This window comes from Helicoverpa armigera, chromosome 20 (assembly GCF_030705265.1).
Source record: "Helicoverpa armigera isolate CAAS_96S chromosome 20, ASM3070526v1, whole genome shotgun sequence".
Taxonomy (NCBI): domain Eukaryota; kingdom Metazoa; phylum Arthropoda; class Insecta; order Lepidoptera; family Noctuidae; genus Helicoverpa; species Helicoverpa armigera.
Window position 1 is genome coordinate 9,244,584 of NC_087139.1, and position 12,412 is coordinate 9,256,995.

Genomic DNA, 12,412 nt, shown 5'->3' on the forward strand with positions numbered 1-12,412 from the left:
TTAACTTTCCTTAAATAATAAATTACCGTATGTCAAGCCCAATAAAAATCATTTTTTGAACATAAGAAAGTAAACCCTTGCCCATTTATATAACCACAATGTAGTATATGTGGCTGTAATTTGAATATTTTCCCGTAATTTAAAACATTGGTACACGCGACGTTTTTCAGAGCACGGCGTTCGATTCAATCCCGGGTAAGACAAAAAGTCGATCGCATACGATTGCCGTTCATTCAGTTTAGCAAATAATTACCCCAATTAGATTTTATGAGACTTCAAGGGGTATTTTTTAAAGGCTATTGATGTTTTACTGATAACTATATACATTTCCATTTTTTTTTTTTGGTTGATCGGTTATCTAAGATGCAAATGCAATCATTATTTATTTAACCTGTGACTTCGATCGCTTTTTTATTTAAGGGTGCAACGATGCGAACTATTATTGATTGCCATAGAACGTGAATCTAATAGTCCATAGGTCCCGCTACTAGCCGTTATTGAGGATAGACAACTACATATCTAGAAATGTTACCTAGGTATGTACGATAGAAAATATTACCTACCTACTCGGTCCTAACTTACCCTGCTTAATTTTAATGAATACGTATTTCCATTACTAAACCCGAACAATCAACCACTAACCTAGATTTCTAATCTTTTCACGTTATATCCCTATCAAAATAATAGTAATTTTCATGACTACAGTTCACACACTGTTATTAAGTTTGAACTACATAAAATATTAACCTTCACCCTTATTTTACGATAGGTTACAACGTTTACACACCCTCTTGTGATGAAGGGTGCTTATGTTTAGTGCATAATGGTAGACGGTGCAATTTACATAATTTCCAGTCGAGGAACGAGGCGTTTTCGAGAACAATTCGCACCAAGGAATTTGCAAGTTCATTTTAATGGCTACGGGGAAAATAATTAGGCGTAAATTGTAGGTGGTTAGAAATGACTGTTAATGCAATTTTATCACTGTTCTGCGTAAAGTACTAATACCACTGTAGATGGAAGATTTGAAATAAGTATTTGCCGCCAACCATTTCCCCGTAGTAAGAAGAAGAACACTATCTGCAAGGGGTTCTATACTTGAACAAACATAGCTGCCTAGTGGCTCGGGCCCCACTGGGTCTCAGTCATTCATTAGGAAAATAAGGAAAAACTGGAAAAAGGAGCCGTAAAAGTTACAACAAATGCTTGAGATCCAACTTACTAAACCTGAACCGCGTATTCATAAACATTCTTCGTGGAAAAGAGCCAGCTGTTTCGTCTATCTCTTTCTCGCTACCGCTATAACGGGTTTTTTATTTCTTTCTTTCAGGGTTGAATCATTCGTTCAATCGTGTCATGCGCTAGATAGCGACTTGCGTTTGTCGTCGTCGTCGCTAAACTTGCCTGCGAACATTCATTCCTGTCAAAAACTCGCGTACGAGAACACGTTATTTGCCTGATTTTTCGATCAATGATCATTGTTATTGTTTGTGAACGGTATAATGTAATGATAAAACGTATAGTCGTCGCGTCCGCCAACGCCGCCAATATTTTTATATTCTTACGAAAATATTATTGTGCAACACTCCCGGTATGCATTTTGCAGTCGTTATGAAATAAGTGAAACAGTAGGATTCTAGGGGTTTGCAATTCGTATCTTGCAGCAAGGTCGTGACTTTTTGAGATAAAAATCTAGCCTGCTTATTGAACTGATGCGTGCTCCCGTCTTTCGCATTGTTTCGGTGTGTTTATTAGTGTTGTGACAGTGAGAGGCAGACTGAACAATGGGCTCCACAGGCCTCACTCTGGCAGATTTGCCAAATATTTTTATTATGATCGGCGCTCTTGTGGCGCTGTTCGTGATGTTAGTTATTCTGCTCAGGTAAGGTCACCGTTTCAGATAAGGAATACACCTAATAGTAATGTGTTTATGATCATTGTTATCCTGCAGAATGTGCTAGACTGTTTTCGTGTTAGCCATTAAATTCGAGCATGATTAATTTAGGTTGCAAATTCGTATGTTACAATTTATTCTAATTACTATAGTGTCTGTGGCTGGACAAGTAATGAGTGCTTGTTTTGTCTCCATAAATTAATTTGTTGAATATAAAAATGTCTTCTGTTGAAGCCTCTGATGGTGCTTATGACATTTAAAATATGTAACCTAATAGCCTTGTTTGTGCTCTGAAAATAAAAACAAAACTGCTGTACCTTGTCTATGATAAAGAAAGCTACTCATATTGAAGGTACCACCAACTTTCTCTTTGAACTTATCATGTTTGCTGACAATCTTATTGGAATGTTGAAAAACAAAATAGATAATCTGCTTATATGTTTGGAAGTACATAAGATAAGCATGAACACTATGTACAGGTATGCACAAGCATTCACATTGATAAAAAAGACAAGATATTATTAATTTATCAACACCCAATAAATACTTTTTTTATTTTTTGTGTTTGTAAGCAAGTAAAACATTCTCATTTGTAATTTTAAATATTTAATTTAATACAATTTATTTATGTATACTGTTAATGGACCTTATAAATATTTTAATGAAGTCTGATTAATATTTTTAATGCATTTAAATAAATTATCATTACCCAAATTAAATATTCTGATTCAATATTATAAACTGCAATAATGGGTACCTACATGACTAATTTACTCCATTTTTATTTATTTATACCAACATTCTAATTTTAAACTCTTCCTGCTATTAATTAACTCTTCCTATAGACAACAAGTTATTTTTTTAATTGGTTCTAATAATTTAGAACAACAATAATGCGGCTGACCATCATCACCACAAGTTTTTAGTTATTTATTGCTATTTATGGAAGGTCAACACCAAAGCAGACTATTTTTATCAATTTTCCTTATTTGTCTGTGGTAAAATCAAATCTAATTTTATCATTAAAACTTGTTATTATTTTACGTGAATTAATGCACAAGTTTTCACTAACGGTTGACTAGTCTTCTAGTCTTGAACTTCAAGTGTTCAAGAGAACACCTAACACCAAGTCCGCTGTTGTACTGTTTGTGCAAGAAGTATTAAATAAATAAATCTTCTTTCAATGTTAATTATATGGTATATAAAAGGCTAAAAATATCATTGTTTGACCAGATCCATTTATGGTCTACCGGCGTGAATTATTTGAAACGGTCAATTTCCCCATATGTAACAGTAGTAAGGTGGATTACAAGTATGTTTTTTCTTCTTATATTTGCGATCAATCGTCTCAGCTATAATCGCTTTGTTTTTTTCATTCCCATTTTTTATTATGTATATTTGATCCAAAAACTGCTTGAACACCTTTTTTAGCAGACTATACAAGAAGCATAAGAAAGTATATTTGCAATAGATTACGGTGGACTAGTGATATAGCACATTCTCAGTTCTGTACGGTGATAACAGTCATACACGGGAAATGTGTTATTATGAAGTTATGAACTGATAAGATCAAGTGCACATGTACTGAATGTACTGTGAAATAGCAATACATACGTGACTATGGAGAACAAAATGATGAGCGGAGATGTCACAACAAAAAATCTAAGAAAGTAGCATCGCCAAAATGAGGGTGTTCTGGGAACGAGGAAAGTTTCTGGCTCCGCCCTCGCTTTTGGAATCCACCCATTTTTTCTAAAACTGAAAATCATCGACAGAAGTTTTCAAATAACCCAAACACCTCGAAATTAATCGTTCTGGTCATACCTACGCACCGTACATATTTGACCTAGAAGTGGAAGTAGGTGCCGGACCTACCAGCCTTATGGCATCTCCGCTCACCTTTCCTTCCTCCGTGATCATGACTGTGTGCTTAGTGCGTATCAGGTAATTGTAGAGGAAATTGAAGATTAGTACCTACTGTGGCATAATAGAGTTATTTATGTTTTGATTTAAACCACTGGCACTCAGCTACATTTAGTTAGACTGGAAGCCGACCTCAACATAGTTGGGATAAAGCTTTCAGTGATGATGGATAGGTACACAATTATATTCCACCCTTTATCTCAAACTCCCATCTGCACATTTATCTTTCACCAAAACTCAAATTCTTTCCTTCTAACAATAATGTTATTTGTACACAGTTGCAACTAAAACAGTGTTGCACTTTGTCACAACTAACAATTAGAACAATAGGGTATATTCAAAACAGATAACATATCTTGTGGGCAGTGTTCCCTTTAGATATTAAAGGCTGTTGTCTATTATGCATTAAAATTCTCATTATTTTATTGCACTGTCTAATAAAAATATTTCATAATGTTAAGTAGTAGATCAGTGACATAAAGTAAAAATAGCAAAAATATCTGAGTCTGAACATACAATTTAGAAAAAGTATTTTTGTGAATCCATATTTAAGAAAATACTTAATAGAAACATGCAAAACCAGTATTTCTAAATATTTAAGTGTAATAATAGCTTTTAAGCTAACAATTTATATTTCATCTTGTTTCATTTTCCTTATCAAAGTCATAATTATTGTTATTAGAATCTATTATAATATTGTTAGTTTAAGGCCAGAGGTCAAGTTTGTTCATATATTTATTATAATAACATAAGAAAAGATTTACTAGATTATACTGATTGTTGCGATTATGACCTACTATAAATACAGTATTTACTTAAGTACTCCCTTAAAACACTTATGGTGAGTTGCACCATTTAACTATAATGTTAACTGGACCATTTATTTATTTATTTATAGTTATCATATCGCCTATTTGCTATACTGTCTCTTAGGGAGAAGCTCAAAAAGAACTGATCGGATTTTCATGCTGTATTCACGATTACACATCATAGGTACATACACCTCCATTTTCCCTTAGGAAAGTGTTTTTAACCGCCATTGAATTATTAGAATTGTACATCGCACGGACTATAAAATTACTTAGTATGTACTCTGTTTGCACTATAAACTAAATACATAATCTATACTAATACAATAAAGAGGAAACATTTGTTTTGTACTGTAAAGGCTCCGAAACTACTCAACCGATCTAAAAAGTTATTTCACTGTTGGAAAGCTACACTCTTCCAGAGTAATGTTGGCCATTTTTATCCCGATACGAGTGATTCCCACGGGACGCGGATGAAACCGCGGGGAAACGATAATACCTCCTTCTGTGGGTTAGCAGCGGTGAGGGAGAGTCAGACTTTTACTGACTAAAAATCCATCGCGTTCCTTATACCTCCAAGGTAAAGAATCCCTTTGCGAAGCAATGAGCGTGTTTACCTAATTATTATTTAATTTGATTGAAATTGAATTCGTAATTCCCTTGATGACTCACATAGACAATTACGTTAAGTGAGGCAAATGATTTTATTTTAATTGCTAATTTATTATGGCAGCTATTCGGCTTTTCAAGATTCAAGATTAAAGTCATTGTTTACAAACAGTCTTAACAGAACGTTTTTCGAAGTTAAGGAGAATGTTTTTATTTCAAATAACCCTTTGCAGGCTCTTATGGAACGCCACGCTAGTTGCACCGATCCGAAAGTTGGTTTCATTTAGAAAAACTGGCAAGGAACTCCATGGACAAACAATCTTTTTAACAAAATAAATTCAGGTCCTTTATCTACCGATTTCCGAAATTTTACTGTTTCTGACTTTTTGTGTAGTGTTTTGCTTAACATATATACCTAATTCAAACTTCTATAGGTCTATTCATTTTTTCGCAAACCGATAGTTGGGAAAATAATTGCGCGTACTTACTACCTACTTCATATTTCATAATTGTATTACCTATGAGTTGTTTTATTCTCAAGTATAAGTAAACATTACAAATGTCCTTTAAAATATTCATAATTATGTTAATTTATTAGTTTATATTTGCAAGTAACATTGTTGTTTAATCACGTATCAAAGGATCCTGTTATTCAAACTTTGAGCCTTATAATTATCTTACGCTGTGAACATATTATTTATATTCGATAGTCAATACAATTTTCCTGTAACTGTGTTTAGTTTATTACTATCCGTTTTCCCGCGGTTTCATTCGTTTCCCGTAAATATTATAGCGTATTTTACTCGGGAAGAGTGCCTTGGTTTCGGACAAAGCCTTTAGAGTACGAACAAAATAAGGTTTCCTCTTGTAAAAATAAATTATTTACATAACGAAATAGCTAAGCCTATTAAGCAAGTTAATATAGTCATTAAATATGACTTTTATTATTCGGATGTAAAATCACTTCCTAACCCTTCTTAGATGTGATAAAAAATAGCTAAGAGCGGAACCGAAGAAGTGGGTACTTCCGGATTATAAAATATTGCCTATAGATAACTTCCTGTTATTTTAATCTTGCTTGTTATAGACTTAATCTTCGTTTAAATTCTCATGACAATAATAAATACTCAGAACTGCAGTATTTATGAGAAACATGAATGGTCTATCTTTATGGGTTCCGCAGACTGTCGATGTCGCTTACACTAGTTTTACTTGAGTCGCATAGAAATTACGTCTTTTTGATGGATAAAAATCACCTAAAACTGATGTACTCAGGTAGTTTATTAATTTAATAATAAAGTATTAATTTTAAAAAGTTGTGTGACCTTAGTAATTACAATTAATTGCAAGGTTAAACAATTTAGAAATAATTTCCTTTGGTACTTTCGTATTCTTCACGGTTCTAATCTTGCAAGGTAAATTACATTAGGCAATAGGTAGGTACCATTATTTTTGAAAATATATGAGTAGGCTTTGGCTCCTTTCTGTGGCAATGTGGCAATTTATTTATATATTATTTTTAACAAGAATATAATCTTATCTTATCCTACTAAAATCTGTCGTCCAAAGATTACCGATTAACATTTGAAAAAAATACCTAATACACTGCCTATCAATGAAATTGATTATCGTTATTCGTTCTTTGCCAAAAATATCAATTCATTCAATATCATTCATTGCCCATTGAGAAACTATCCCATATTATACTCTATTGAAATCTATTGTAGGTAATACTACTTACTTAAAGTATATGAATGAGATGTAATGAAACATCCTGCTTACATACTCTTGAACCTGAGATCATCAACCTTCAGTTCAGTAGATTTTTTCTGTATGTATTGTATTGTAGCTTGTAAGTATAGATTTTTACTTGTAAAGAGTTTTTATTGAGCCTCATCTCCTTTCCGGCAGTAATACAATGAAAGCGGCAGGTAAAAGTAGTTTGGAGTTCGAAATATTTGTTATAGTGATTCGGAATATTTGTCATAGTAATCTCAATTAAGACCATTCAAGGATCCAGACAAACCGACTTCTTGAAAATTTGGTAACGTAAAATGTACAAATAAATCCTGTTGCTCCTGTTAAGCAGCCTTTGTGTCATCCCACTGCTAGGCACGGGCCTCCTCTCACGCGGAGAAGGATTGAGCATTAATTTTTACATACAATATTTACAAATAAATGATTTAAGTCAATAACGTACGGGATCTAAACAGAAAAGTCTGACGTAAGTCAAACGTTTTAACTTAAGCCAGATCATTAAGATACTGGTGCCATAATTCATTTATACTTAATACTAATTTAATGCTGTATTTAATTCCGTAGTATGCCCTTGACATTTGAGTTACGAAACTTTTATTAGTATGTCGCATATTTTTTGTTTACCTCTTAATGGTTTACGTCAATAGTGGCGCTTACATCTATATTTCTATACTAATAATAATATAATAAACTGATTCAGAAGGCAGTTGGGGTACTGCCTTGTGAGGAGGTTTCTGTCTCTGGGACCCTAACCACCGGTACCTTGGACCCTGTGCCCGATATCGGTGGCAACCTATTTTTTATATTTTTAAATGCTTTTTATATAATAAAGAGGATTTTTTTGTTTCTTTTACTTCGATGGATCCAAACCACTGAACCGAATTTAAGAATTGTTTCTGGTAGTAATAGGGTAGTTTCCAGGGTCGAAATAATGAAATAATATTTAGTCCGCTTTTTAGATAATCAAAAAATATTGGATACGTATTTTTTCTTTTTTTAATTAAACTTAAAATGACAAAGATAATACACTTCAAAAATTAGGAGTAGGGGCCTTTTACGTCACTGTGTCCTGAAAATTGTAGCAACTTGTGACGTCACACTCAACTTTAACACGCTATATCTTAACAAGTTCTGATCCAATTTAAAAAAGAAAAAATACGTATCGCTTAATTTTGGACAATCTACAAGACGGACTAATTATTATTTTTTTGTATCATGATTCATGCCTAACTTCAATCTATACTAATATTATAAAGCTGAAGATTTTGTTTGTTTGAACGCGCTTATCTCAAGAACTACTGGACCGATTTGAAAAATTCTTTCAGTGTTAGATAGCCCATTTATCGAGGAAGGCTATAGGCTACTTTTTATCCGGGTTCGTGCCGTGGTTCCTACGGGATGCGGGTGAAACCGCTGGCAGAAGCTAGTAGGTTATATTTTATCCAGCTATTTCTCACGGGACGCTGGTGAAAGCGCTGGAAAAGATTAGTTTTTTTTCTATATCTTAGCTAACTTGAATCATTTATATTGGCAAAATAATTGATGAATGAAATTAGTTAAGACGCAATAAGTAGATAATCAAAATGTACAGCTGACTAAAAAGATGTAAACATGATAAAGCTTGGCAATAATATTATGATATTACGCATAACTGCTTGATAAAGACGTTATTTATACTTGGCTCATAATACCTAGTAGATAATATTTTATTAGGCGATTAGATTTATAATTGAGGTGATACTTTAATTAAAAGGTAGTGTTTTTCTGGCAAAAACATAGTAATTTCGAGAAAGACCTATTTTTAAGAAATTCATTTGCATCATTTGAGCTTCCAAATAATTGTTTTCATTATTCTTTCTCGACTATTTTTACCAAGTATGAGACTTGGTCTTGGTCTTGCATAGAGCCGAAAAAGGTTTCGTTCCAAACGGAATTAATTCTATAGCAAATCATTATAAAAACTTTTATAAATTTTTACCTATGTCCAGTTTCATTCTTTCCTGACCCATTTTGGAATGCAAATCTTGCAACCTGGCAACCGTGACGGCCAACCAAGTCAACGGGTTGACATTTAAACTGGTTAACTGACCTGCCCACATGTGGTGCAATGCAGTTGGCTAACTCGTTCGCAGTTTAGCTAAAAATTTGCATACTCCTACTTTACGCATATTTTCAGTTAGTCGCTAATAAGTGACGTAGCTGAACAGTGTTGCATTTTGTAACTTACTGCGAGAACTGAGAATAAATAAACCTCAAGTCCTAATTTATTTTTGAAAGAAGCTCATGACTATTTAGAAAACCACTGCATTAATTTAGGGCTGCAGTCAATAACTTTCTATCACGCAGATCCATCCTATCATTAAGATTAAGCATTAACCTCTTGAAGCCGCTAATTAGAGAACAATATAAAATCCATTGTGTCTCGCGTAGGTCTACACACCGGCATACAAGGGGTTAAGCATCATAGGATTAAGAACCATTCTAATAAATACTCTAATTATATAATTCCCTTTGTCCACAGGAACATGGAGGTGATAGGCATAATGGGTGAAGGTCGGGAAGACGCATGGGCCCGCACAATGCAGCCCCCAAGACTCCTCATGCAGAGGGTCCACATACCTTTTACTTTTAAGATACAGGAAAACGCTCCTTTAGGTTATAATGGTAAGTGCCTTTAAAATAACCTATAACAACATAGTTTGTAAAAAGAAGCACCAAAATATTTTTGCCATCCATATCTGAATATCTCACGCAACGATCATGCACAGAAAATTCTTTAGCGTATTTAAAATGAAGATGGCTGACAATAAAGGCTTAACTTGACTAATCTTCGTGATAACGTTTTGAATTTAATCCCCAAGCAATAAATGTGGAATTGCATGCATTTTTGATACAGAATTTCGCGCTACATCCCCCAGATTTGATTCTCTCGCGCAAATATTTGCATCGTCTACATAGAGTTGCTCTGATTCTGTTTGTACAACTGAGATTTATGTCTGTAAACGCACCCACGATGTATTACAGAAGAAATTTCTAACAAACGAAAAAGTTTAAATTAACGAGAATTTAGTTAGAACAGCATTATCCAAGGAAAGTGATAAATCGTTGAACAGAATGAATTTCAAATCGGGTATCCCGAACAGAGAGACATGAAAAACGAAATAATGATGCATCGTTTGGCAAGGTGACACAACGCATTGCCAATTAGGTCACGAGATGCAGTGTATGATGCAAGTTCCCCGGTCATTACGGGTAATATCCTAATCGAGACATGGACAATGTGAAAACAACTTTAAATCTTGAAGGTAGGGTGTGTTTTAGTCTGAGGTGTTTAACTGTGATGCTAATGTATCTAATGTGTGTGATGTAATGTATAATGTTCTTGCTGTTACTTGGGTATCTAGGTCTGGGGGTCTATTATGACTTGATAAACATGTTTTGTTCTAAGTCATTACTCAATAATCATAAATGTGGCACTTTTCTTTGATTTCTTAGAGTTTTTATATCCCTTTGGGGTCTTGTAACAAGTTAGAGAAATCTAGATTTCAGCTCAGGTACGTGCGGTAGGATTTGCCACTTCTCAAATTGGAATTTAGATCATTTATCATACGGTCACCGTTCGGTGTTGTACTTTAAACTATCTATATACTTGTACATTAAACTATCAGTGGTTTTTACTTATTTGGTAACTACTGCAGACTAATTTATGTTGTCGTGCCAGTACTCTATTACGTTTCTTTCTCTTTTCGTCCAGTATCTGCTAATGGAATTCGCGAATTTCGTCTAGGGAACTAACTAGGGTTACAAATGTCGTGCGACACGCATCTCTCAGACAACAAGCTCCTTACGACATATCCGACTACTTTTATGATATAAATTGCAATTATGATGGGAACATACGTCATAGGACTTTTATTCCCTTGGGAAAATGGTACCGTTACCATTACTTTTCATTAGAGAGGTAGGTTGTTACTATAGATTTTCGTTACTTACTTGACTAATTTTTTAAATTCCATTACCATGCGAACGAGTACTACAACCACTTTTGGCTTGCAAAAAGAACTCGCGCAATGTGTTTACATTATTTTGAGCAAATGATAATTTTGCAAGTGCAATCTGTGTGAAGGTCGTACCGCGATGCTGCGAAATGAGAGCCGATCAATAACGAAGGGATTTGTAATACAGTACCAAAATAAGTCCACCTAAGAAAGAAAATTGAGTTGCTCACGAAAGGTCAAGGAAACCTTTTAGAGTAGTAATGTCTGACAGATCAAATACCATTGGCATTTCATATCTGTTTGGTAGCTATCATTTTGTCAACCACTACTGCAAATAAGTACGTACTTGCACCATTGCTTCTAAGAAAGTCCTAATGATAAAACGGGACCTACTAATTGAACCCCAGACTTCTCACAAGCCACAGCTGCTACTAATTCACCAGAGCCAGTACCCAATAATTAAGTCTGAAATTGCAGACAGACAGAGGGCTCCTTATTCACAGTGTCGTCATGCGCTCTGGTTATAACAACCCAGACAGTAATAATTGACCTTGTGATTCACCAATTCCCCTGTTGATTACTTTTGTTTGTCTTTGAATTATGTGAAAGGGGAATTCAAGATCGGGACTCAGGATCTGTTGTGATTATTTTCGTCTATCATTAAGATTGGTCTTATGTACAACACTAATTATCTAAAAATAAATCTGCCCTAGCACAAGTTAAAAAAAGTTTTTATTTTTTTTCCTTCTGCTGCCATTGGGTAAATATTCTAATAAGAATAAAAATCCCGCTGACTTGTAAAGTTTTCGTTAACGTAGATCGAATGGATGCCTGATGTGACGACAAAACTAAACTAGAAAATATTTGGTGCAAATTATCGACACAAGAAGACCAATATAACAGAAAAGGATCTAGAACCTTTTAGCAAGCAATTGTGGGTAAAATACCTTACTTCATTCGGTAGCTACCAAACCACAAACACAAACCTCAATACACAACATTTTTCTTAAAACAGCTGTCTAAACTTGGATCACGTGTACACTGCTTACGTCACTCATAACCGGTACAAAAGCGTGTAAAACCGCTGGTACATCATTGTCTTCATAACTCGCTTTCTACATTGTCTGTGGTCCATGACACTGAGTACGGTCACGGTTGATGTTACATTTCTTCAACCGTGCACGTTTTTGTATTAGTTTGAATGTGGTTGGGAAATATGTTAATATTTATGTATGCTGTGTTGAGGAACTGGGTTTTTTGAGAGATGTTAGGTTAGGTTAGACAAGATATTTCAAAAAATTTTGACGTCAAAATTCGCCAGGTGATCGAAAAGGAATGAAGAACTTCTTCTTTTGCACTAATGGGCGTCTACGGAGAGAAGAAAAGATATCTTATAAGGCTGAAGATAAAATACTGCTAGT

The 12,412-nt window shown here is 34.4% G+C and overlaps 1 protein-coding gene across 1 annotated transcript in view; it reads left to right on the plus strand.

The window, feature by feature from the left end:
* The first annotated feature begins 1,325 nt into the window (after window positions 1-1,325).
* LOC110381943 (cell growth regulator with RING finger domain protein 1) overlaps window positions 1,326-12,412 on the plus strand; it is a 45,348-nt gene continuing 34,261 nt past the window's right edge. The window contains exons 1-2 of the mRNA XM_064039747.1: window positions 1,326-1,882; window positions 9,515-9,657. Coding sequence (XP_063895817.1) covers window positions 1,785-1,882; window positions 9,515-9,657 — 241 coding nt within the window. The 5' untranslated portion in view covers window positions 1,326-1,784. The remainder of the gene's footprint in view (window positions 1,883-9,514; window positions 9,658-12,412) is intronic.